We start from the raw sequence: 26,583 nt of genomic DNA on the forward strand, positions 1-26,583 counted from the left end.
AGGGATTATTGCAATTTTTATGAATTACGATAAATTTCACAAGAAAAGGGCACGTAACTCGAAAAGGATTAAATTAACGCAATTATGACCGTTAGCGGAGCGAGTGACATACAGGGAGAAAGAGAGAGAGAGAGTGTGCAAAATGCTTGATCTCTTGGATGAGCATCCGGTATGCGCGCGAGTCCACAGATTCGCACACATATACTCGCACCACGTACCACTCGGGCTACACACGTACGTGCGCTAACTCGGCGATTTAGATCGTCCTGTACACGCTCAAGCATTCATGTCCCATACATATTTATGCCGCTCGGTTGCACGTAACCGGTAGCGGTGTGCGCGTAACTGTACGTACGCGTGTGCCGTTGGAATATCATGGGAAGCATCGCGTCATGTCGGGGCTTGATACGTTTGTTTCGTAACTAGGCGGCTAACATTGCGTCGTCCGCATATATACGAAAGCACCATCTGCACATCCGGCCGGGGGTGCGGTTACGTGTCTCCCGGCGCCGTATACGTCGACGTGTGTGTGTGTGCTCTCCCGCGGTTATCGCCGCACGCGTGCGAAGTGCGGACGCGCGCCGTCGCGAGAACAGTCCGTTATCTTTATCCGAAGACGACGTCGTCGATTCCGCCGTCCGTCAACCGACGTCGCGCCAGTGTCGGAAGATAGAGAGGAATGAAGCGTCAGGCGTATACATATATAGACACGTCCTCGTGACGAAACCGAATTGATACAATAGCTGTCCCCCGAAACGAAGATACCATGCATATTCTGTCGATACCGGAAGAAATTTTTTTTTCTTTTTCTCTTCTTCTCACATTGTAACGGAATTAATTAATGCCACCCAACGAAACGAAACAAAATTAATGTTTAGCATGTCGATCTATCTATTCTAAAATTAGCATTCTTAAACTCAAATATTTGGTTCGGAATTTATTTCTCTACTGTAACATAAAATTTGTAGAAAATATCTGATTCGCAAAAATTATAGAAAATAAAGATATAACTTTTCATTTAAGAAGTAAAGAGATATGGTACTCGTATGGTTATTGATCCTTGCTATAACTATCATGTTGTAACGTCGCGGATATCGCACAGATTCGAGGACATGAAATTCCGGTTGTATACATTGCGGGAAGAACATGACGTTTCTATCATTGACTCACGCACACTATAACGATATCGAATCAACGACAATAGTTCTTGTTAGACATCGTAGGGAGGAGAACCACTCGGAATCCGTTCCTATTCGTGATGAATACATCTTGCGCAGATCCGGGGACATATCATCATTAGAATCGTATTATTCGGAATAAGAGGGAATATTCCTCGTGTACTCTAATAAAATTTAGTATAATTTTTAGAGTACAATTTTAATTAAAATAAATGCTCGACATTTTGTATGTAAGCGCCCTAGTTTAAATTTGGAAAATAAAACTATTTTATGTAAAGTTCTTTTACCTTGAAATAATCAGTGAAAAATAACAGACTTATAAAAATAATGAAGAATTTAGAATAACTGAAATAAAAGGGTGCATTCGTAGTGACTCCGTAATTTTTCTCTCTTCGAGTAATATATCGAAGATTGCTACAGGAAGTCTACCTTTGGCGAAAATATTCCGCCGACATTATTAATTATTCTCTACGAGCGATAGCGGCGCGCGAAAATCCGAATAATGTTCCGAGCGTGATGAAAAAAAGATTTCTGGCAGGTCAATCCGAGATAGTCAGACAGCTTTAGCAAGTCGGTAGACCGGGCTGCGCGATGGCTGTCCGATGGTTGAGCCAAATTGAAAATTTCACGCCTGATGGTACACCCGTCCGTGATCCGAAGAGGTTTCATCGACAGATGCTGAGGATTTTGCATAACCCTTTGCTCCTGTAGACTTGAAATACGAGAGAAAATATTGCTGGAACCGCGTGCACGTTCAGGGATTTATTATTGATATTTCCTAGCTTCCGAATTCTGAGAAGTCGAATAGTATTTCCACTCAGTCTGCCGCGCTATAGAAAGAAGCGGAATAAATCGCGAAGTCGAGAGAAGCATTTCCTCACTGTAATAGTGATAGAGGGAAAATTTTTATTCAGGTGAAATATCTTCAGCACTGTGCATTGAAATTTTTGTACTTCTAATCTGTTTGTACATGTATAAATATTGCGTTCCGTGTAGAAGTCGCGCACTTTATCTGAACTGTAAGTAAAATCGGAAGCTTATATTAAAAAAATCATAATTATTTAAGAATTGATTAACAATTATGAATATTGTAAGATAAGTGACTGAAAATTTGTGGATTTTGACAAATTATATTTCGCGTAATAAGCCTTGTTTTCTTATTCAATTTTCACGGAGTATCAGAGAATGTTTTTTACTTACTTTGTAATTAATATGTTTGTTAAAAAGATTCGATAATTTTCGATAAAAGTTCAATATGAGAAAATTCGGCACTAAGTTTGCTAAAGAATCTGTAATCGAGAGAAAGCGCGAGATGCCTGAGACATGCTATATATTTTTAAATCGATCTGGTGTATATGCGGCCTGATTTTGTTCACAGGTGGGAGATTCGTAGTCACCTCGCAGGGTGACCTTCATATTAGGGGCGCCAGACCGGAAGATGGCAGAGCGACGTATTCATGTCTAACCCTACATGCCTTGACCAGCGAACGAAGAAAAAGCGAACCCGCCACTTTAACAGTCACGGGTAACTGCCAGAGCCGGATAAACCTTTTGCGAGATAAATATAAAATCAAGATCCGGATTAAAATTTAATCTACTTCCGCGGATTCCGCTGTATATAATAGAGTGGCCAGGAAGATTATTCCTTGCCACTCGTTCAACTCTTTTTAAATTTATTATCACTGTTTTATTTGCAGAACCAACCGGTTTCTCGCCGCCGCGATTGATGCAACGATCTGAAATCGCTATTTCCGCTGAAAGCGGCTCCGATGTTCACCTCACGTGCTCGGCGCAAGGAAGCCCGCCACCGCAATTTACCTGGTATCGCGATGTTAATGGTTGGTTTAATTAGGGGAATGTTTACCGAATAAGCTATGTTAACAGTAGCGCCGAACAAACTATACCCAGCTGTGTTCAAACATCGATTTCTCGATAGCGTTTATACTGTGTTACGTTTAAACAATGTTGTCACATAATAAATAACTTCGTTAAAAATAAGAAGAAAAATCTATATTTAAAAAATGTACTTCTTTAATATTAAAAGACGCTATCGAACGTTATTATAGATATGGAAAAAAAAAAAGAAATCTGTTTGTTTTATCAAAAAAGCTATAAGATTGTCGACGATTTCTCTCCCTCTCTTGTGTACGGAATACTATCGACATTTAACGCGAATCTAATCTAACATTACGCAAATATATGCAAACTTTGCTGATATGACCGTTACAGGACAGATATACATCTGAATGTCTTATTCTAGGCCACTCAATACCGGTCGAATCGTTCGGCCGTATCCAGCTTTGGGGTGATTTGATGCAAATTCGTCGCGTAGATGCGCAAGACGCAGGAAGATACGTTTGCCGGGCCAGCAATCAACTTGGCGAGCAACGAGCGGAGACGCACTTGTCAGTCACATCAAAGCTAAACGCTCGGATTCAGCCGCGTGTGCAAGTACGAGTCTGATTTATGCAAATGGATAATTTCTCTCTTAAATGTATGACATTTTATATTAGCAGACTGAAAGAGGGATAATAATATAAAGGTAGATAGACCATCGTCTCACGCACAAAGAGATTTTCTTCGAAATTCAGGAATGTGATGGAAAAGGAAAACTTTTATCCTATGAAAAATTATTAAGCTTGCGCCACACGATATAATATTAGCGAAAGTTATTTATCCGATATAATAGGGAAAACAATTAATGCAAATCAAGTATTTAATCCACTTACGGATAACACTCTGCTCTACTTTTATCGTAGTGTAATGGAAAATTGGGTTAAACTAAATATGATTGCGTTACCTATATTTAACGTAATTGCGTCTACGATAATTAATTAACAATTATTACTTTCTCTCTCGCTCTCAACATAAAATTAATTAATAAAACAATTATTAAATGATGATTACTTGGTCATGAATTCATCACAGATTGGCACTAAATATAAAAATACATTAAATGTGTCGTTAACTTAACAAAAGCAACTCTCCCGAGGGTATTAATCTTATTGCATGTTGAGGAAGTCTTCTCAAGAAAACAACATAAAAATCGCAGAGATAGACACGAATTCGCCCGACGACTGCGAGATAGATTCGCTTGTCATCATTCGCAGGTCATTAATTCCGGCGAGACCGCCACGATGAACTGCACGGTCGAAGGATATCCGGTCGAGAGCGTTGAGTGGCTACATGACGGTGTCCCAGTATTGACCGCGCAGGACACGAGGATCAGATTGTTAGCTCCCTTGGTGCTCGTGATAGGCTCCGTTGGTCGCAGAGACAAAGGGATGTATCAATGTTTGGTGAGGAGCGACAAGGAAAATGCTCAGGCCACCGCCGAACTCAAGCTCGGAGGTCAGCAAACGCATCGTCCGCTTTTAATACCCGTTGTATCCTATTTTCGTTTGGCCGTTTCTATCTATTCTTATACCATTAACTTATATGCATAAATATATACATATTTTCCGCGTTCTATTATTGGATAATTAAGTTTTCGTTGCTTTTCCTATACATATATAAATTTCTCTTCATCCGAGAGAACTGGCTCGTGCCTGTTTTAAAAAACGGATTTTTGAAAACAAATTTTTAGACACGGTCCCGGAATTGCAGTACACGTTTATTGAGCAGGCACTACGACCGGGCCCGCCGGTCTCTCTGCGATGTTCTGCTACTGGTTCACCGACGCCATCCTTTACGTGGCTACTAGACGGTGAACCACTGAGTCAGATTGCAACTGGACACAGGTAGATCGTACCTATGTTCTGATATATTGGCGTTATATTGCGCTATCTTCTAATCAGGAACTATACGCGTAGATACGCGATAGGCCAATACGTGGATCAATCCGGTGACGTGATCAGTCACTTAAACATTTCATCGGCGGGAGCCGAGGATGGTGGCCTGTATGCTTGTGTGGCGTCCAACACTCTAGCGATCGTCGAGCACAAAGCTAGATTGAACATTTACGGTACGGCATGCATGCATGCAAGATAATAATTTCATAATTATATACATACAAATATAATTACGTATTAGGATGTGGAATAATTTTTAAGCGTGAGAGCATCTCTTACGAATAAGCTCTTAATCTGTAAATTTCCACAATATTGACGTAAATCTTTTAAATCGAGTCTTCAAAAATCGAGTGCGTTTTAATTAGATCTATTAGATTTACATCCACAAATATCGAGAACATACAAATTTTAAGCGAGACAAGGAAGAGAGTCTCGAGTAAGCGGGAAAATTGATTCAGCTCGTGGAAGCGAGTTCAAAACGGGGTAATTCTATAATAAGAAACCACTTTTAGGACCGCCGTACATCCGATCGATCGGCCCGGTTCGCGCCATCGCTGGTGTCGACATTACAATAGCGTGTCCTTACTCAGGATACCCGATCACATCGGTCGGATGGACCCGAGGTGGTGCCGAGTTGCCCTTTGACATTAGGCAGCGGGTCGACAGCGAGGGCCACCTTACGATCCTCACGGTAGATCCGAATGATGCCGGTACTTACACGTGTATAGTTCGAGCAAGTTCCGGGGAGACTGCCAACAGGGATATATTACTAACTGTTAATAGTAAGTGAGAACGAAAGAGTGGTCAGCGTGAAACAGAGAAGTAAAACTAATTAGATGGATGTTTCATAAATTTATATATAATTTATTAAGCTCTGAAATGTATTGCCTGTCTAACGACAATATATTTTTGAGTAGAAATATTGTAGCATTTCGAATCTTATTTCAAAAGGATCAATGCAGGAAAATATAAAGTTGTGAAAAAGATTGCAATATGTATTGTGATGCAATGTATTGTTACGTTCTCCAGACCTTATGATTCCTTTCTTCGCGCAATTGTCGGTGAGACCATTCTACAGCGAAAGAAATGAATAGACACCAAGCGGGCAACAGTTACTGCTTAGTGGAGGAGACAATAGTCTAGACAATTTTTTTTTGTTCTATTGAGTTCAATAACAGAACGAGAATCGTGCAAACACACACATATGATACACATTCTTAAGTAGTGAAAATAAAAAGAAAACGATTTAAAAAGAAAACAATCATGGTATAATCCAAAATTATTCTTCCTTTGCTTTATTATTATTAAAAATCGATATATTTTTGAAAAATTGGAAAACGGTTGACTAATCAATTTTCCATAACTTAAAAGATAATATCGGAAGTCCCAATCTACTACGAAACACATTCGGAATTAAGGGAAGCAGCAGAAACTGTTAGCTCAAGTGCAAGGAAATTTTAAACATTTAAATTTAACTAATAAAAATTTAGATTTATTCGAAAATCTTGTTACTTTCCTGACAGGCAATTTTCCCGTTTTACTCGCGTTACAGCTTTCCCCCTTTTTTCCTCCTTTTATAGCAGAGATACAAAAACTTTCCAACTGATTCTTTCTCCATCATGTATATACATATAATTAGTTAGCTTTTTTATCAATGAGATTATAATAACTAAAATTAATTTAATAATTAGAACTGTTTCACGAAGATTCTAATTGATGTCCTCTGCACGAATGTAACATCCGCGAATCATCCACATACATTCACTTCCAAATCACTTCAAAATATATTATTTACTTTATAGCTTCCAAAGAAATTATTTGTAAGATTTGTATACTAAAGCCGTAATAATAATTCTTTTCTCTTTATATAAAAAGCTCTTGCCCTCAAGTCTTTATCATTCAAAATCGTATAAGGTAATTTACTCTCAAATAATGATTAAATTACTTTATCTGAAACAAAGGACCGATGAGTGCACAGAGAGTATCCTTTTGGGACATTGACTTACATCTGAGATTTATATGATGCGTTCGACTCGTAATCGCGCGTCTCTATTTCACTTAACTTTACCAAAACGGAAAGGAATCTCGGGGTTTGGACGTAATAGTATAATATAGCGCAACATGTAACTTTTCCATTTTGTGCGTACTTTGCAGGTCCACCAGTAATGAGTCCCTTCAGCTTTCCCGCGAATTCGCAAGAAGGCAGTCGTGCTCAAGTGACTTGTAGCGTGACGTCGGGCGATCTTCCAATCTACATTTCCTGGTTGAAAGATGGCGAGCCACTGCCTTCTTCCCTTCGCGTAAGCATTATTTCACTTCACAAAGTTCAGCTCTATATGAAGAAATATTCGACAATTTCTCTCTACGCTCTCTCTAATTTTTGTGTCTTCGACGACAAAAGATAAAAAAGTAACGCAAACTGCAACTTTATTTAAAACTATGTACATATCTATGTACATTTTACCTATAAGAACTAATTTTTTAATCTTTTTATATTTTTCTTCGAAAAAGTTTCTCCTCTTGAAAATAAAAATACGCATTTTCTAGTAATAAAACTAGTGTAAAAAATATTTAGTAGCCTTTGTGAATAATGTTCTTCAAACAAATAGAAGCTCAATAAAAGCAAATTTAAAAAACAGCATATAAGATAGAGATTTTACCGATTTTACGGCCTTACACAAATGCAAAGGAGAGAATATCTTTTATTTTTCCTCTAATTCGAAAAATATGTATCTTTTATACTTATCTATTATCTAGGATAAAATAAAAATAACGTGATATATTAATTTGTATGTTTCGCATAAATCATATTCCTATTTATGATCGCGTTTCTGCCCTACAGATTGAAGAGCGAGGTGCCGAGTTCTTCAGCCTCCTCGTCTTCAAGGAACTGTCGTCGCGGCACAGCGGCAAATACACCTGTGTGGCCACGAATAGCGCCGCGAAGGTCAACCACACGGCCGAACTTTTGGTAAAAGTACCGCCTCAATGGATATTCGAACCGCTAGACGTGGCGACTCTCCTGGGTAACCCGTTAAATGTCCATTGCGAGGCCAAAGGTTTTCCACCACCGCGTATCACGTGGCTGCGTGCCAGAGGCAGAACGTCCAACGACTATCAGCCGCTGGTCGATGGTTCCGATGGTAGACTTACGATATTGCCTAATGGATCTTTGTGGACGGCTTCCGCCGGTCCGCAGGATGAGGGTTACTATCTCTGTAGGGCTAACAATGGCATCGGATCCGGACTAAGCAAAGTGATATACGTGTCAGTGCACGGTAAGAATAATTATGCGAATTACAGCGACCAATTAATTATGAAGATCCAATACAAAATCTAGAAATATGAGTACATTCTCGATTGTTTAAATAATCAGTTCATCAATGCAGAAAAGTCCAACAAAAATGTTAATTAGTCAATCGACACTTCATGAGTTTATATTTTTTAATAACATGATTAAATAGAAAGAAATAAAATAATTTCTATTTAATAATAAAAAAAGCATTTTTTTCAATAATCATTTTTTTAATAATAAAAATCTCTAAAGATCAATTAATTTATTCACAGTAATTTTATTTCAAATGTGATATTTGATATTTGAAAATTATTAAAAATCTCGCTGAGCAAACATCAAATCAAAATTTATGATTTTTTGCAGAACCGGCGAGATTCGAGTTTCAGAGTAAAAATGTAACGATTCGCCGTGGAGAATCCGTAACTATCGATTGCACTGTAATCGGCGATAATCCTATAGAGGTTCAATGGATGCACAACAGTGATCGATTGGATATGAGCAATCATAGACTAAGCATCGGTCAAATAAAGACTGACAACGGCCTGAAGTCCCAATTATCTATCGCAAACAGTGATCGGCAAGATTCCGGGGTCTACAGATGCACCGCTGATAACGCTTATGGAAGAAGCGAACATCTGATTTATTTAGCAGTTCAAGGTAAAGCACACATTTTTATTACTAAACCTTCTAATTTTGCACAGGCCAGCGTTAATTTTTATTAATAGCTGTATCTGAATCGACGTGCAACGTAAACGCTTTACTTCAAACCATGTTTGTATTTTACAGAGAGGCCGGATCCTCCAGCTGGACTCGAAGTAATAGAGATCGGTTCCCGATCAATACGGTTATTATGGAAGCGAGCCTTCGACGGAAACAGCCCTATAAGAAATTACGTGATACAATATCGCTCGCTGAGCCACGGTATGACCGATGATTGGAATCCCGTCAAAACGCACAATGTCACGTACACGCCAGGAAGCTCCAATAGCGGTAATTCTATACATCCGACTCAAAACGGTTCGTCCATATACCCCCGATCGATATCGCGGTATCTGTCCGTCCCCTTCGTGACTTGTCTCAATTCTAGGCTTATCTCCGTTCGAAACCACCGGCGATGATCAAGAGGTAGCTCTGGTCGGTGGTCTTCATCCGGCCGTTACCTATACCTTCAGGATATTCGCTATAAACTCCATCGACGCGAGCGGACCGACGGAACCAGTCGTGGCGAAAACTCAGGAGGAAGGTAAATGCTTCGTATGACAATGCGATCGTATGACTGAAATCTTACTGTATTGTATAACATTGATATATCTCAATAGCACCTACCGAACCACCGCAAAACATCAAAGTGCAATCTGCCGGGCCTGGAGAGCTCATGGTCAGTTGGCAAGTAAGTAACGCCAATTCATAGACGTGACTTACAAGTACTTTAGGATTAATTCTCTTAAAATAAATAACGTATCAATGCTATAAAAAATCGAGAAACAATTTGAAAACACATTTTGAAATGTATTTGTTTTTTAGCCACCTCCAAAAGAATCGTGCAACGGCGATCTGCTAGGATACATAGTGACGTGGTCGGAACATTCGTCGTCGACTTCGGGTGTCAATCAAAGCAAAAGTTTAACCGTAAACGGTTGGGCGACGACAAAGGTGCAGCTGACCGGTTTGAGAAAATTTACGAAATACGGCATTTCGATCCGAGCTTTCAACAGCATAGCCAGTGGACCAGCTAGTGCTCCCATCGTGGGCACTACTCAAGAAGGAGGTATATGATCGAGAAATCGTATCTATGCGAAGCAACAGTGACCGGACATATTTAAATCTCCATTCACATTCGTTTCGTAGTACCGGAAACGCCACCGACTCAAGTGACATGCGTTCCATTGTCTTCCCAAAGCGTCAAAGTGTCTTGGAGTCCGCCTCCGCCTCATCAGCATGGCGGAATTATTCAAGGATACAAAGTCTATTACAGGCCGGTTCCTACTGATAACAGTGAGTCACTCGCTACATTAATGAACAAAAAATGTTCGCAAGAGATTAATCTTGTAAATCATTATTATGTTTTACAAGACATTATTAGATGTTAATTTTTTTTCCTATCGCAGTGGATATATCGACGGTCGGCGAAGTTAAAAGAACTTCCAGCATGGACACTTACTTACACACGTTGTACAAGTACACGAATTACTCCATCAAGGTATTGGCTTACACAGGCGCGGGTGACGGAGCGTTGAGTCCACCGATCTTCTGTATGACGGAAGAAGATGGTGAGATATCTAATGCAATTTTAGTAAATAAGAAGAACTGGTTATCTCAAATTATAAAATAAACAATTCGGCATTTCTTTTGCAGTTCCAGGCCCGCCCGCTGGTATTAAAGCACTGGCGTTAACGGCGGAAAGCATATTAGTTTCCTGGTTGCCGCCGTTGCAGCCTAACGGAAATGTCTCAAAATACACTGTGTATAGCAGAGAAGCTGGCTCGAAAAATCATAACGCGCACACGATGCACGAACCGCCATTATCGCCTACGGATACTCTTACGATGGAATTACGAGATTTAGTGGAGAGGTACGTACGAATATATCACAACGTGTTGATTGTAATTCTTTCGCAATGTTTTTTACAAACAGATTCTTAATTTCTTAGGCAATTATACGAGTTTTGGGTATCGGCAACGACCGGTCTCGGAGAAGGGGAACGGACCACCATAGTTTCGCAAACAACGAATACCAGAGGTGCTTGTGGGGATCACATATTCGAAAATTTGCTTTCAGAATTAAAATTTATAATTTATTTATTGCACGTCTTATACGTTGCCTGATATACTTCTCGTAAATTTTTCTATCGTATAATTGTAAAAGCATAGAACTGATAGAACTCATTCCGTAGCTCCCGCTAGAGTGGCGTCATTCTCGCAAATATTAAGAAGAGCTGTAAAATCGTCGGTCACCCTGTCGTGTTTAGTGGTCGGAAATCCTACGCCACGACCTATTTGGACATACAGAAACAATCAAATCACCACCGGCAGGCATTACGAACTTACACCCGACGGGCACCTTAACATACGCGGTAGGTATCTTACTCTTTAACTTATTCCTCGCTACTTGCAAAATCACTATACTTGATCTAGAAACTCAAGTGCAAATTTGAAATCTATAATATTACATGAGCTAATTATTTTTTTTATCCAAATTATTTAACCTACAAATTATTATCATAATAATCTTCTCGATCGTCTTTCAGGATTGGAGCAATCGGTCGCAGGGAATTATACTTGTTCGGCTAGCAACTTATTCGGCGACGACTCCATCACGTATTCATTAGTTGTAGTGATGCCACCCAGAGCACCGACATTAGAATTGCAATATACGACAACCAACAGTATCAGATTCCGTTGGAATCATCCTGACAACGGCGGTGCTACTATACAAGGTACTGAAAAAATAACCGATAATCGCGTCACGTATGTATTTTTATAAGTAAAGTATCTTTCTTTTATGCCAGGATATGTGTTAAGCTACAAGAGGGATCAGGGTGGATGGGAAGAAATTGCCTTATCTCCTGAGCAGACGGAATTCGTGCTCTCTGGATTAAAATGTGGTTCTTCCTATTTAGCGCATTTAACAGCACACAATCGCGTCGATACCGGCGACCCGAGTCCGTTAATTAGCGCAACAACGAAGGGCACCGGTAAGTAAGATATTCTATTAAAATAAGCTACGAGATCGATTTGGCTTAGAATCAAATTCAAGTGTCAATTAATACAAACTTTCCTATTGAAACGGCGACGATTAATTTCCCTCAACTTACATTCCAGCGCCCCTATTGCCTAAGGAAAGAGATATTATTTCGGCAAACGGCACGTCGGTGAAATTAAATTTATTATCTTGGCCTAACGGAGGATGCCCCATTCAATATTACACCGTCGAGTATCGTAGGCGAATCAATACGGAACCGTGGATTTTGGTGGCCAGTAGAGCGACCGATAACGTCGTGATTCGTGATTTAAAAACGGCATCGTGGTACAGTTTACGTTTGACGGCTCACAACGACGCTGGCTCGACTCAGGCTCAAATGGAGTTTGCCACGACCACGTTAAGCGGAGTCAGTATCGGTCCGCCCAACGATCTGATAATGGAGGACGATATCAAGAAGACTGTGCCTAATCATAAAGTTTTGTATGTCATCGTACCGCTCATCTGCGCAATCGTTTTGGTTGTTTCTGCCGTTATCCTGGGATATGTCATGCTTAAACGTAACGGCAGGTAAAGCATAATCCCGGCTCTTGAAACTCTATTTTACTTTATTTACTTTGTAAAGGCCCGTATTATCTGCTCGCATTTATTTCTAAAATTCTACGGTATATGTAACGTTAACTATATGCTAAATGCGCGCATTTATGATAAAAGTGAACTGAGGATACGAGCCTTTACCACCCGCCACGATCAGATTCTTATTAATCGCTCTTTTAACATTGTTTTTCGACAGAGCGAACTATCTAGGCGAGATGTTACCGGGACAACAGCAGCAACAACAAGCTTTAGGAATAGTTCCACAACAACAGCACCAGCAACAACATCATCACTTGTCCAGTTGTATGTCGACCGTACAACTCAAGTCGACGGCTGAACGAGACAACAGACGTAATCATCAGGTTTACACTAGTTCGCCCGTGAAGCAAGAAAATCACAAATCCGCCGATCACGGATCTGGTATGTGTGTTCGCGGGGCAATGAGTTATTTGTGTAACGTGAATGCATCTTTACGAATGCTCTGTTATCCTTCACAGAAATGTATGAGATAAGTCCGTACGCCACGTTTAGCGTTCCCGGAAGAGAGAATCGTTCGGTCACAACTGCGACGCTCGACTACACGATGCAATTCAAGACTTTTGGTCATTTGGAGAACGAGGACATCAACACTATCGATTATGACAGATCCAGCGTGGAGTTCGAAAGGTAACTGGCTTCTCCCGCCGCTTCTTAACTTCTGACTCTTCGTGAAATCCGTTTCGCGTTTTTGCGTCCCTATTTTTCTCCTCTTCTCTTCCTCTTTCTGGTGTTCTTTGACGCGCAGGTCAAAAACACCAAGGTGGCACAAGCAACGCTACTTTCCGAGCATCGCGGAAGCCGAGAGCAAGCTGCGATCGAGTCGACAAGGCTCCGGGAGCGACACGTCCGGAAGCCCTTGCGGCGAATGCGCCGGGCCTAGTTATAGAGTGCCAGTAAAGCCTTGTAGAGGTACAATTATGTATTCCTACTCTCACGATTTTGTAGACAAAAAGAAATCGCATAGAAAATAATTTATCGAGGAAACCAGCTGCACCCGAATAAATCTGCGTGTATAACAACGCGATTCTCTTTACAGATGTATTTTCGCGAGGTGTCGAATCGAGTACGGAATCTAACAACGAAGGCTCGCCCTCACTCGCGAGACGACGAAGCCGACAGCCGAGCCGGTCTACTCGCAGGTAGCCAAGGTTTGTTTGTTTCCACATAGCACTCAGTCTTGACTATTCGATATCGGCCTCTTATCGTTTTCACACCGACGCGAGAAAGAAGCGCAATGACGCGAGTTATTTAGCAATTAGAAATTTTTTACGAGTGTCAAACATTTATTTATATTTATTTTATGATTATTATTGCAAGAGACATGTTGAAAATACATATATCCCGATAGAGTATGTTGTGATACATATATGACATATTGAGTTTTCACGTCATTGCGCTTCATTCTAGAGCCTCATATTTTATACGACGAAGGATACCAAACATTTAAGGATGTTCTAATATGTTCGCTAATAAACATAACAAAATTTTCGTATTTTTGGGAAAAAATCTAACTAAACCTTTACGTGACCGATGAAAAAATTATCCTTACACGTATAAAAAATGTATTATGTGTATGTACCACCTCATCCTATATATATTTAATTTAGATAATATCAAAGATAATGTTGATAATGACATCATCAATTTATAATTAATCATCGTGAAACATTATTTTACGAATAAGGGATTTGATTAATCGTATTTAGTTAAAGCTGCATTTTATTAATTTTTTAATTCAGGCAACGGTGTCACAAACTTTAAAGAAAAATTTTCCTTCTGACTCGACAAATGTATCCGCTGATCTGTTTGACAGTTCGGTGGAGGATATGACACTATTGCCGCCAACCGGGTTCAGTGACAGCCGCGAATTGAGCGACGTGGAGTGCGACCGTGACCGTGATCGCGAACGCGATCGCGAATGGCAAGGTTTATCAGCCGGGACCCGTCACGGCGGCAGTTTGGGCAGACTTCCGATTGAGGCCGTCGAATCTATGCTCGCTAGGTATCGGCACGAGTCTCCGTAAACAGGCATGCCGAGTACCAAGCAGCCGAGACCGGTCTAATCCTCGGAAATTTATTTGTTTGTATATAGGATGTCTCGCGACTATCGTTATACACATGTATAATATATGAGAATTTGAGGAAAAATGATAGTTGTTTGGGATACTGATACTTTTTATATAATATCAGTAGTATTATAGCTAGCTGACGTTATTTGTCGTCAATTGTCATTTTAATGTCAAAATGACGACAAATAACGCTTGCTACCTGGCTTGTATTTAATAATATTATATGTTTCCATATATATACATTTATAGTAACATCAAGTAGATTATATTATTTAATAAAGCCTTTACTTATCAAGGTAGTTAATATCAAATATTCAAGACGAGGAATAAAACATTCTCTGAATAAATTTGAAATATCATTGATTCATTTAAAAAATGACTACCATATACTCGCTTTCGTTTTGAAGAATGCGAGATACATGAAAATTAATAAGAGAGAGAATTTAAATAAAATACTTTTAAAAACATATGCGTTATCTGTTGCAGATATCAGCAAAGGAAGGAGCAAGAGAGACAAGAATTCACTATACACGTATGATCGAGATTCGCTGGTTCGACTTGGTATCTTCGCCGGACGATTTAACATTATTTAGAGAGAGATGACAAGTCGTCTCTTTTCTTGAAACTATCCGTCGCCGTTGAAGAAAATTTTAATGTGTTGAAAAGAGTGCGTGAGAGACAATTTAATTTTTAATGGAGATGGATATAAGAGACTCCTCAGGTCCATTTGTGTCGAAGAGGCGTCTCAATAACTGATCTGCGTTGCGCCAAATACTGCCGTTATTATACACAAAACATGGCCTTCGTATATAACCCTGTATGTGCCACGTATGTAACGCCGAATTTCGAAAAAAAAAAAAAAAGAACACCAAATCCTGTCGGCGATATACACATGATGCAATTAAGCAATCGAGAAGTAACGGAAGCATTCGATTAACTGTACGTTTTTGATAGCATTTATCCTTTCTATCACCGAATTACGATTACATTGTCTTACGATTACCGTACGGAACGTGATTACGATAAAAAAAAGTCTGATTGACCGATCCATTACTTTCGCGACGACCAATTATTGATATACAGGGTGAACGCCAACTTCCATGCGAGTACCTCCGCTTCACTAGTGCGATCTACTTATTAATGAGCTATTCTACGTATGATTATAGGAACGACCGATTATTCGCGGTATTGCATTTTAAAAGATTTTAAAAAACGCTGCAACGACCGCAGCGTTACACGTTACACGTTATCCCCGTAAGAAATAGGTCAATTAATTCGAAGCTATAATGACGAACGTTTATTCGAAACGAAACTGAATTCCTATTAATCTTGACAATCGGAAATTGGTTCTCAAATTGCTCTCGGTTTGAAATTCGAAAGTGCTTCGATTCGATTTCACGCAATTCAACTACGAAACCGACTTTCCACGAACGATTTTTCGAATAGCGTCAACTTTATTAGAAATGTATAGTATTAAGAACGTTATGAAAAAGAAAAAAAAAACGAAGAGACTTGGGAAGATAGGGAAGGCTTACGTGTGCTCCTTTCTCTATCCTAATTGAACGTAATTGTGCGCTATAACAAATAGTATTTACGAATCGATTAATCCGAATAAGAAGCGGCTAGCGCCTTAACTGTGTAAATAACTGCTCTTTGAGAAACGACACTTATCGATGTGATCGTAAAATAACGCTAACGATTATGAAATACCACGTGCACAGAGAGTCATAGTATGTCCGCAGACAAGATCGAGAATCGTGTAGCATAGAGCGATCGAAAAAACTGTAGCTTCTCACCGGAGATTCGGTTTCTTTTCGAAGATCTCTCCCGTAACGTGAGACTGATCGTTGACCGAGTACGCTTAAATTGATTTCTGCCAACAAGAGTAAAAGGGCCGGTTTCACCATCTCCGATTAGTTTAATCGGCCGATTATTCCATTGGAACTGACCAATTGCATTTGTCGTTAAGCAGATTGACCAATCATGGTTGACATTTGATCGGCGCCGATTAAATTAATCGAAGATGGTGAAACCGGCTGTAAACGGTTAATCGTTCCGATCGAGCGACACTTCCGATCACGCTCAAAAAGAGAAAGAAACAAACGGAACCATGCGACGCGCGACGTTCTTCATTTCCCTTTTACTTTAATAAAAGAGAGACAAAGACTTGCTTAGAATTATTCTCGCGGTTGTTTTTAAGACAGTTGACTAAGTCTCGTAGGAATCTCAAGAAAATTCATATGATATACGTCTCTTGTTACTTTATAACGGGTTATCGCGTAGATGTAATATGTATATATAAATGGAGATGATCAGAAGATCAGACGATTTCTCGAGATTCGCGCGCGCGAATTTCGCGCTCATCTCGGACAAGAGTTTATGCGAAATGTATCGCGATCGATATCACAACAGTCATCCTGCAGAAGATGGATGAATCGAGGAGAGAATCGGCGGTGATTCATTCTGTAATGCCGGACTCCCAGAAATTGGCATAGTTTTAAGGATCGTTAATTTCTCACGATTCATCTGCTTCCGACAGGATGAGAGAGACGTTGGAATAGTTAGAGCAAGCGCAAGAGAGGCAAAATAATATTGGAAGAGAAGAGCATGTGTGTATGTTTCATTTCATATTAGCAATCGCAATCGCAAAACTGCCGGTTAAACAGTTGGGACAAGTGCGATAAGAGTCACTTTAAGAAAATATCAGCGTAATTGTCGTAATCCATCGCACAGATAGAATTGCGAAATCAAGACTGTCCGTTCGAATAATTAAAGCAAATATGGAGCAACACGAAAATTATATACACGATGAAAAAGCTTAGCTAAAGAGAGGCTGTTTTGACAACTTCGACGATTCTGAGATTTGTATAACGCCAAAGGGACGATCTACCGAGAAATATGTGTACACTCATGAAGAAAAAAAAATAAAAAGAGCAAATTACAATGCGGTAGAACTGCAATATATGGTTGTTTTCTTAAAATCGATAAGGGATTACACCTTTTCGTGAGAAACCTTTTAGAATTTTTATTTAATGTTTATCATCACCTTCCCTCTCGGATAGGCAGAATGCTAGCAGAAACATAACAGAATCCGTTAACGGAATATAATGACAGACTGATTTCAGAAATCGAACTATTTAAATATTTTAAATGATATATTCCATTTGAATGGAATAAGAATTTGATGAAATGACAGATTCTACTCAGTTTCTGCTAACAATCTGCTATCAGATTATATCGGCAGACTCTGTGTGGCAGAACACCTCGCAGAACACGAGTTTAATGCAGAATCAGCTTGATGCCACAATATTCTACTTAAATCTATTGGTAAACTGTTAATATTTTGGCCTTACTAGGCTGTGTATTTTTAAATTTCTAACAATTCAAATTAAATCAGACGGCATATAAATGTAATAATGTAAAGTTTCTATATATTTGCGTAAAAAATTCGAAGATTTTAGACAAGAGGACAAATATTATTAAAATATGATATGTTAGCTGGAGAATTCCTAAACCAAAATTGAACGATATTAATAATAATGAGCGTAATTATTATTTCTTTATTACTGCTTATACTTTTTTTTACCATAAACTTCTCTGCAACATTTATATCAAGTTAACGCACGACAAACTTTTTAAGCAAATCCTCGTAAGTATTAGCAGTTTCGTATCTTAATCAGTGATATATTTTAAGCCAGCGTACCATTATTATGACAAAGATATTATCAGAAATACATATAAAATGATTTTATTGGAGTTTTGATCAAACTTTAATAAAAAATTATTCAGTACTTAACTTATTAAATAATATCTGTACTATTTTGTTGATATAAATCAAAATTATTAATGCTTTACTATTTAACTTACGAAAAAAAATTAGAAACAATGAATTGTATAAAAATTTTGCTTCAAGCAATTTTGCCGGTTGAATTAATCGCCGATTAAGTTAATCAAATTTTGGCCCAAGTTGCCTTTAATGATAAATAATCTTTCTTAAAGTCTCCAAAAGTGAAAGGCAATCTTTCATTTACATAAGGTCGGTAACAATTATTCACTTTTAATAATTGTTTTATTAATTTAAGAGCTATTAAAAAGTAAAAGCAGTCGTGATTTAAGGACAATTCCTCATGCCAATCGTGGCGTAAAGCGTGCGTGTGTTGTCCGCAAAATTGGAAAATGTTATAATACCTATCCCCCTAAATCAAACATTGGAAAATATTTAATCGAAATAACTAACTGCAGAACGACGACATGCATGCGTATACGTACCAGACAATGATCACGACGAATTTATTCCATCGTTAATGCATCCCGAGAAAATAATGTGCGAAATAACGAACGAGCAAAACCACCACGAGCGTACAGATGGTAACAGGTACGAAAAAATCGTAAGACCTCTAGTGCGGGACGCGCGGATTCCTGGCGCGATGTTTTACAACTCTCCGCGAAAAATTTCAAGCACTTTGCGAGAGACACTTGCTGTTATTCTACGCGTACTTACAATGTCCCTTTTCACTCGCGAACGACGCGGCAAGGCTTGAACGCGGCATCGCGCCGTGGTTCCATATTCCGGAACGCGATTTCATATCTCTCGATCTCGAGACACACGGCACTGCGATGACTTCGAGGATTCTCGGAACAGTCAACGAGATGACGAACCAACAGCGCCCAAATGCGATGTTTAACGCAATTGCAACAACGTTCTTTCTTTTTCTTGCTAATAAATTAATCTTACGCAAAATAAGAGCACAAAATACGAAGCAATAGGATCGTTTATGAAAAATTTTGTAAGCAAAACGAATAATATTTGTGGGACAAGCAACAGAAAATAATATATTTTATAATTTTTAAGTAAGTATCTTGGCGGCGGCGACGACGGTACAGCGTCTTTTATGGTATGCGCGATCACCGCGCTGCAAGAACGATCGCAAAGAAATTTAAAAAAAAACGACACAATTTAACGTAAATTTTCTTCATGAGAAATAAAGAAGCACACGTGCAAATTTGAAACATTTACGACAAATTAAGTGAAATGAGTGAATTACGTGCCTGTTCTTTAACGAAAAATGAAATTGTATTCTTAGAGGCACATTTGAGCTTGTTAATTCGCACTCTCGACGTTCATACGCATTTTAGAGCAAAGCTTGCTCCAGTCGCTCCTTCGTTCACGATCGTTCGCGATCGCGACAAGCAACAGGTGGGAACGCCAAACGCGCGATCATTCTCTTTAATTACTCTATTAATTATTAATTTCCGCGCTTAACGAGAGGTTCGAGCCATTCACTGAAACATCTTCCCGCGCGATTCACTCATTCGGAGTAGAAATCGAAACGGAGCACGGAGGCAAGAGACGCGAATCCGAGGTTATCGTCTCACTGCGAGACACGCGAGACAACGATTCTATTAAGATTCAGGTGTATCGCGCTTCGAATCATTTGTATCTCACACACAATTCACTCACCGATCACGGAGCGCTGCAGGAGATGACCCGCCAAATCACAGCCAGGAGGGTGACACGTACGGCCGCGGCGTCCAGCACGGCATTCGGCGTTCATCTCGCTCAGCAACAAGATCCCACTCGTTGCAGTCGACACGAGAAGGAACGAAATATTCGGCGTACGTTCAGCTCGCAACACACACTCCGTAACCGGATTTCTTTTCGTTCGCGAGAAAGGAATTACACGAACGACGACGTGTCTCGCACCGACCGGCCGTTGAACGCGTCACGTATTACTGCGCCGGCTTGCGGCTTGCAGCGCCGCACGCACAGTCGGGAGAGAGATCGAACGCGATTGGCTAGCGGCTAGAGAGTCGAGCCCCCGAATCCTGCCAATCACGTTCGGCCGCTCTAGCCGCCGGCGCGGCCGCGGCGCGCGGCGGCGCGGGGTGCCACTCGTACCAAACGGGCGCGACCGTTGAATTTGAAAGCAACTATATGTTCAAATTCAAAGTCGCTACGCGGCCGATTGTTTTTGCCGGTGAGCATAGCCTCGTCACTTGTTCCCGTCAACGCTCGGAATACCGTTACCTGCGGAAGTCACTCAACTATCGTTCTCCAAATGAACTTCGCACAGGTATGAAGTATTCGTGCTCCCGTTCGCGCGTCCGTCGTCGTGCTTCGCTCTGTGTTTAGCGGCATCTCCCAACGTTGGCGCTGACAGCGCTAGCACACATGACACATAGCGCACGTGTTTAATGAATTTTGAGGTTATAATCAGTTATGATGCTCAGTGATCTAAATCAACATTTACTTTTATTGATATATTGTATGAAGTATAATATATATATCGCGTTATTATAAGCATTAAATAGAAAGCGTTTCTCCGCAAAATGGGGCGTATTCAACGTAAAAAGACACTGGATACTAAGAGCAAAATCAACAAAGCTAAATCAATACAGAAAACGCGCAAGCAGCTACGTAAAGAGAAAAGGCAACAAAAGAAGATAAGTAGGGCAGAGTATTATCAAAAGAAAAAGTCGAAAAATCAGTCGGGAAAAATTGTTCAAGTATCAGGGACTGACAGTGATAAATCGATGAAAATAAAAGAAAAAGATGACGTTGAACAGGTGCCAACGACGAAGACGCAAAAACGACAGAAGTCTAAAGATACGAAGGAAAAAAGGATGCAGAAGAATGCAAAAAAGCAAAGAATGGTACAGTTGAACCAGGCCAATATAGAGGAGGACAAGGCGATTAAACACTTGGAAAAGCAATTGAAGTTGAATAAACGAAAGAGCAAATCTATCCCAAAGTCTTTCGTATCAGATGGATTAGATTGTATCCTTGATCATTTACTTGTTAGACATTTATTTATAAAATTATTAAAATTTTTTTATCCTGTATGGAGTTAAATAAAAAAGTGCAAGGTTTAGAAAAGAGGTAGAATGGAGAAAATGAGAAAGAGAGAGCACAAGAATACTTTGATCTTTTTTTGATTGCAGAAATGAATTAATCTTTATGCTGTAGATAACGAAGGACAATTGAAACAGAATAATAGGGCTAGATAAGATGCTAGAGCAAATGTATATGTAATAAGAGATAGATTTAGTGTAAATAATGTAAAGAGAAAAGTATAATATATGAGAATATTGTATTGTGCAAAGTCGATGGTAACTTCAGGAAATTGAATAAAATCAATTGTAATTGTGTTGTATGTTCTGTATGGCTCTTTCTCTTTTGTTTTCTAAATAATAAAGATTTGTAAGAATAATGAATTTACTCCAAACAAAATTTAAAACAGGCATTTAATTAACATATTATATGTGTATATAATATATGTATGTACGTATATTTCTCTTCAAGAAACGTATAGCTATATCATTTCTATATTTATATTAAAATACTACTAATTTTTACGTGAAAGTTATTTTTATAAATTGTTAGGTCGTCTATATCTTTAATTTACATTTTCAAATTTATGCCAGAATTTTTTTGTTTAATCATTTATAGTTCCTTAACATTTAATTAGATCTCTTGGATTTCTGTGATTCGGAGAATAGAAGTCACATTGTTAAAACTGAGAAGCAATTGCAAGAAACTGAAGTGAGTAAAGAACTCGAAGAGGACTTGAACTTGGCTATTGGCGAGGAAGATATTGAGGATAGGCATGAAAATGACGAAGAAGATAGCATAGATGACAATGAAGATTCTGAACAAGATTCAGAAAATGAAAGTCTTTTGTCCGATCAAAATTTAACTCAAGATAATAGCAAAGAAATTTCTTTAGAAGAGACAAATACAATAAACAAATCTAAAACGTATGCAACAGATGACGAAGATGAAACAGTGAATGAAGAGTTGAATCAGAGTGACGCATCAGAACAGTCAGATGATGAAGATTTATGGGAAGATATTTATGGTAGGCAAAGAGACAAAGAGGGTAACATTGTATCAAAGAAATATGTACCACCTGCTGGACGCATTGCAAGTAATATTTCTTCCGACGATGAGAAAGTTCGTAGATTGAAAAGACAAATGAAAGGTATTTTAAATAGATTAGCAGAGCAAAATATGCATACCATTGCAAATCAGGTAATTAGTTATTAACATGTATATGCGTTTAGTCAAATATATATAGAAATAATAATGACCTTATTTATATAAATACTTTTATTAGGAAGATTGTTATTTTTGATTGATAAAAATTTGTCTGAATATTTTCAATATAGGTAGAAGAAATGTATATGTCAAACAGTCGTAACGATATGAATGTAATGTTATCCAAACTAATGATGGAAAGTATAGTTGCACCAACATTAACTCCAGATCGACTTATCAGTGAACATATGATGTTAATCGCTGTATTACACGCAAATGTTGGTACGGAAGTTGGCGCACATTTTTTACTGACTATTGTAAAAAAGCTTCACCATATGTTGGAGGAATCTCATTGTGTTGAGAATAAGGAATTAGATAATATTATCCTTATGATTTCACATCTCTATAATTTCAAGGTAAAATATTAATGTTGCTTTTTGTGTTCTTGCAGAACATTTATGAGTCTGTCTTTTTCTAGGTATATGGTCATCGCCTTCTGTATCAAATATTAGAAAAACTAGCAGCAAAGTTCACAGAGAAGGAAATTGAACTGATTTTATTGATTTTAAGGACAGTGGGCTTTCAGTTAAGAAAAGATGATCCAATTGCTTTGAAGGAACTTATATTAAATTTGCAACAAAAGGCAAATAATGCTATCCTCGAAAAGTAAGTCTTATATTTTTAAATACAGTTTACGCACCAATACAGATATTCATTTTATTCTGAGTTACTTTTTCTAACTATTGCATGAATCCTTATTTACCTGCGTATTTTCATTTTTACGTTTTTAATCATATTACTATTATCTTTGTAGCTCGAGGGTCAAATTTATGTTAGATGTATTACTAGCAATAAAAAATAATAATGTGAGCAAAATACCACAGTATGATCCAACTCAGATAGAACACTTGAAGAAAATTCTAAAGAGTTTTATCCATAAGGGTAATAATGTTGCACAATTTAATGTAACTTTAGAAGACTTACTACAAGGTATGAAAAGTAATACATGGAATACAAACGAAAAATATTAAAATATTATTCTTAAATAATAAAATTATATATTTTTTTCTATCTTTTTTTAGCGGATGAAAGAGGAAAATGGTGGATAGTAGGATCAGCCTGGTCCGGTCTCAAGGATATTGGTAAATTAGAAAAGAATTTAGAAGACAAAAAACAAAAGTACAGTGAAGACATATTGGAGTTAGCACGAAAACAGAGAATGAATACTGATATCAGAAGAGATATATTTTGCGTACTTATGACAGCTGAAGATTATTTAGACGCATTTGAAAAAATTCATCATCTTGGTTTGAAAAATCAACAACAAAGGGAAATAATTTACGTTATCCTCAATTGTTGCATTCAAGAGAAAAAGTTCAATCCTTATTATGCTGTTTTGGCGCAAAGGCTCTGTGATACCGATAGAAAATATCAGGTACATAAATATAATTTTATATATATAAAGTCTTGTCGCGTCTCTGTAATCTACATTGCGAAGAATTGCTCTTTAAATGGCCAGTTGTACTTTGAATTAGCTGAACGAAGAAATCAATCAGGAAATTAATCAGCGATAAGAAAATAATTTTTCTGACAACAACTTGGCTCTTAAAACAGAAATCTGTGAGAAAACATTACTCTGTATCAGTGTGTCACGACTATTGTTTTTCTCATTCACTTTATGTTGAGTAAAATTAATATTATTACAATTATATTATTTTCCGTTATTGATGAGAATACGGGAGTATCAAGTTCACTTGTGAATAATTTGCATATGGATTTCCGAGCGTAATAGTACATAATTATTTTTCTCTGTGTTCTATAATCATTAATAATGATTAATTGTTATAGTTAACTATACAATATGCATTGTGGGATAAATTAAAGGCATTGGATGATTTGAGTACAAAACAGTTAACAAATCTGGCAAAATTTTTGACTTCTCTATTCTTAGGCAAAGGTCTTCCTCTTTCCATTTTAAAGGTATAGAAATAATTATTTATTTTTTCTATAGTTATTTTCTCCTACACTGATGTTTGTTATTATGTGATATTTAACTTTTATTATTACATAATATATATATATATATATATAATTACAGGTTATTCAATTTACGGAATTAGACAAGTTAACCATGAGGCTTGTACGACAAATCATGCTGGGAATATTATTACACGAGAATGAGGAGGCCTGTTTGGAAGTATTTGGAAGAATATCTTTATCTCCAAAGTTGCAAACTTTCAGAGAAAGTCTTAGATTATTTATAAATCATTTTCTTGTAAAAAATATTTGTGCTTCTGAAAACTTACAGGAACATAGTGAATTATTGATGAACCGGGCGAGGTTGGTAGATAAACTTTTAAGTACACGAGAGTCAAAACTTATATTTTAACTGATTTTATAATAATTAATGCATATGTAAAACATTTTATATGTATATATTGGATATAATATAATTCTAGATATGAAATATAAATGTAAAAAATATATTTGTGTTACTTATACCTTTTCTATAAAATATTTAATATGATATAAGGAATATTATTCAGTATTTTAAATAGTATATTATGTATATCACGGTATGAATTGTTATTATGTTACATCACATAATATACTGTAGTAATAGTATAATAGATATTATAGATATATTTACGTTGAAAAGTTCGTAAACACAACTTGTATTTATTTTTGTAAGTACTGCCTAGCGACTCCGTGCAACCGGATGCATCAAGTTGATGAAGCCGCATGTAATCTTCACAATTGATCACTCCATTTTCCATTACAGTTCTATACAATTAACTATTAGATGTTACATCAGCGGAGACATGGGTGAGCCAAAATCTCAATATGAGCATAATTAATCTTACCCGACTGTGTTTAACCATATAACCTTGTACTGTATAACCAGCGCAGTACACGCCCTTGACACATTTACGATAGGCTATAATTAAAAAAAAAAAAAAGAATTGATTATTATATACTTTTATTATATTATAATTGTGAAATTTGTATTTATTAGTCACTAAAGTTAAATAATATAAGCATGTAAACTATGGGCTGATTATATTAACGTTTGTTTAATACTTATCGTCATATTTAAAGTACATATCTACATGATACGAAAATATCTATATAAAGTAAAATTAGTAGCAAAAATTTAACCAAATTACAGTCAGAATTAATTGACATTATTAGAATCGATATTCATATATGATTCCACACACGTACGCTTTTTTAATATCTTTATTTTACTAAAAACTAAAGTGAAAAGAAAAATTAAAGTAATAACTGAAGAAGAACGTTTGTAACTAACATTCGAATTAAGTAATATCTTTGTGTCTTGTGCCATTTTTCTATTCAAAATTTGCAGAGCTTGAGAGATATTAAAAACAAAAAGAAAGCAAGTCCTGAATACTTTCGAAATTCGAGCGCGCCTTGCAGGGAAATTAGTATCAATTATATCTGCAACGTTTTTGGGAATTCCGCTTATTACAGCACATATATTATTATTAATCAAAATTATTCTTATTTAAATTTTTACAATAAAAAATTTTATGCGTATTAACGTAATTTAACGCGTATTACGAATCAATAAAAGAGGGAATTCCGCTTTTCCTTATATATATTTACGCATTTGATAACCGATGACAGTCTATTAATTGATGTGTTCTGTGTTCGTAATGATTATTCATTACGTAGACAAGATATTTGAAATTCTCGTTTTGCGTCATTATATGAATGATATAATATCTATCTATCTACTCTTGTCTCAAGTTGTGATATCTCTAATTTTGTTTTCTTCCTGCAACTCCGTATTTTTCTGCTGTGAAACTGATAACAAATGTTACTTTATACTATAGTTATTTAATAAATATACAGA

At 37.6% G+C, this 26,583-nt stretch overlaps 2 protein-coding genes and 1 long non-coding RNA gene across 8 annotated transcripts in view; 2 read left to right on the top strand and 1 right to left on the bottom strand.

The window, feature by feature from the left end:
- The window catches only part of Dscam3 (Down syndrome cell adhesion molecule 3), a 100,216-nt gene extending 82,588 nt beyond the window's left edge, over positions 1 to 17,628 (top strand). Inside the window, exons 6-33 of one of the 6 annotated variants that reach the window (XR_011731207.1) lie at positions 2,557 to 2,703; positions 2,876 to 3,016; positions 3,439 to 3,629; positions 4,289 to 4,529; positions 4,765 to 4,918; positions 4,991 to 5,142; positions 5,482 to 5,751; positions 7,124 to 7,269; positions 7,812 to 8,247; positions 8,628 to 8,921; positions 9,051 to 9,281; positions 9,352 to 9,507; positions 9,584 to 9,654; positions 9,789 to 10,032; positions 10,113 to 10,259; positions 10,373 to 10,534; positions 10,620 to 10,836; positions 10,915 to 11,003; positions 11,158 to 11,337; positions 11,512 to 11,700; positions 11,773 to 11,958; positions 12,086 to 12,533; positions 12,757 to 12,980; positions 13,058 to 13,226; positions 13,345 to 13,508; positions 13,636 to 13,738; positions 14,413 to 14,679; positions 15,155 to 17,628. Coding sequence is in view for 5 of the 6 variants with exons in the window: in XM_071773128.1 (XP_071629229.1) it covers positions 2,557 to 2,703; positions 2,876 to 3,016; positions 3,439 to 3,629; positions 4,289 to 4,529; positions 4,765 to 4,918; positions 4,991 to 5,142; positions 5,482 to 5,751; positions 7,124 to 7,269; positions 7,812 to 8,247; positions 8,628 to 8,921; positions 9,051 to 9,281; positions 9,352 to 9,507; positions 9,584 to 9,654; positions 9,789 to 10,032; positions 10,113 to 10,259; positions 10,373 to 10,534; positions 10,620 to 10,836; positions 10,915 to 11,003; positions 11,158 to 11,337; positions 11,512 to 11,700; positions 11,773 to 11,958; positions 12,086 to 12,533; positions 12,757 to 12,980; positions 13,058 to 13,226; positions 13,345 to 13,508; positions 13,636 to 13,738; positions 14,413 to 14,601; positions 15,155 to 15,206 (5,393 nt within the window). In the remaining variant the exon portion in view is untranslated. Of the gene's footprint in view, positions 1 to 2,556; positions 2,704 to 2,875; positions 3,017 to 3,438; positions 3,630 to 4,288; positions 4,530 to 4,764; positions 4,919 to 4,990; positions 5,143 to 5,481; positions 5,752 to 7,123; positions 7,270 to 7,811; positions 8,248 to 8,627; positions 8,922 to 9,050; positions 9,282 to 9,351; positions 9,508 to 9,583; positions 9,655 to 9,788; positions 10,033 to 10,112; positions 10,260 to 10,372; positions 10,535 to 10,619; positions 10,837 to 10,914; positions 11,004 to 11,157; positions 11,338 to 11,511; positions 11,701 to 11,772; positions 11,959 to 12,085; positions 12,534 to 12,756; positions 12,981 to 13,057; positions 13,227 to 13,344; positions 13,509 to 13,635; positions 13,748 to 14,412; positions 14,680 to 15,154 lie in introns of those variants that run through there. The other 5 variants (XM_071773128.1, XM_071773129.1, XM_071773132.1 and 2 more) reach the window with 5 other exon arrangements.
- The window catches only part of LOC139809890 (uncharacterized), a 44,126-nt gene extending 23,581 nt beyond the window's left edge, over positions 1 to 20,545 (bottom strand). The window contains exon 1 of the long non-coding RNA XR_011731208.1: positions 20,130 to 20,545. This is a non-coding gene — a long non-coding RNA (uncharacterized lncRNA). The remainder of the gene's footprint in view (positions 1 to 20,129) is intronic.
- Positions 20,546 to 20,612: 67 nt separating this feature from the next.
- Positions 20,613 to 25,190, top strand: LOC139809817 (nucleolar MIF4G domain-containing protein 1). The gene is made up of 8 exons (XM_071773039.1): positions 20,613 to 21,446; positions 22,138 to 22,700; positions 22,838 to 23,122; positions 23,185 to 23,372; positions 23,521 to 23,696; positions 23,789 to 24,141; positions 24,555 to 24,686; positions 24,805 to 25,190. The coding sequence occupies exons 1-8, from the start codon at positions 20,999 to 21,001 to the stop codon at positions 25,093 to 25,095; spliced, it is 2,436 nt and encodes an 811-aa protein (XP_071629140.1). The 5' UTR covers positions 20,613 to 20,998; the 3' UTR covers positions 25,096 to 25,190.
- Positions 25,191 to 26,583: the final 1,393 nt, after the last annotated feature.

The sequence above is a fragment of the Temnothorax longispinosus genome, chromosome 3 (genome assembly GCF_030848805.1).
Source record: "Temnothorax longispinosus isolate EJ_2023e chromosome 3, Tlon_JGU_v1, whole genome shotgun sequence".
NCBI lineage: Eukaryota > Metazoa > Arthropoda > Insecta > Hymenoptera > Formicidae > Temnothorax > Temnothorax longispinosus.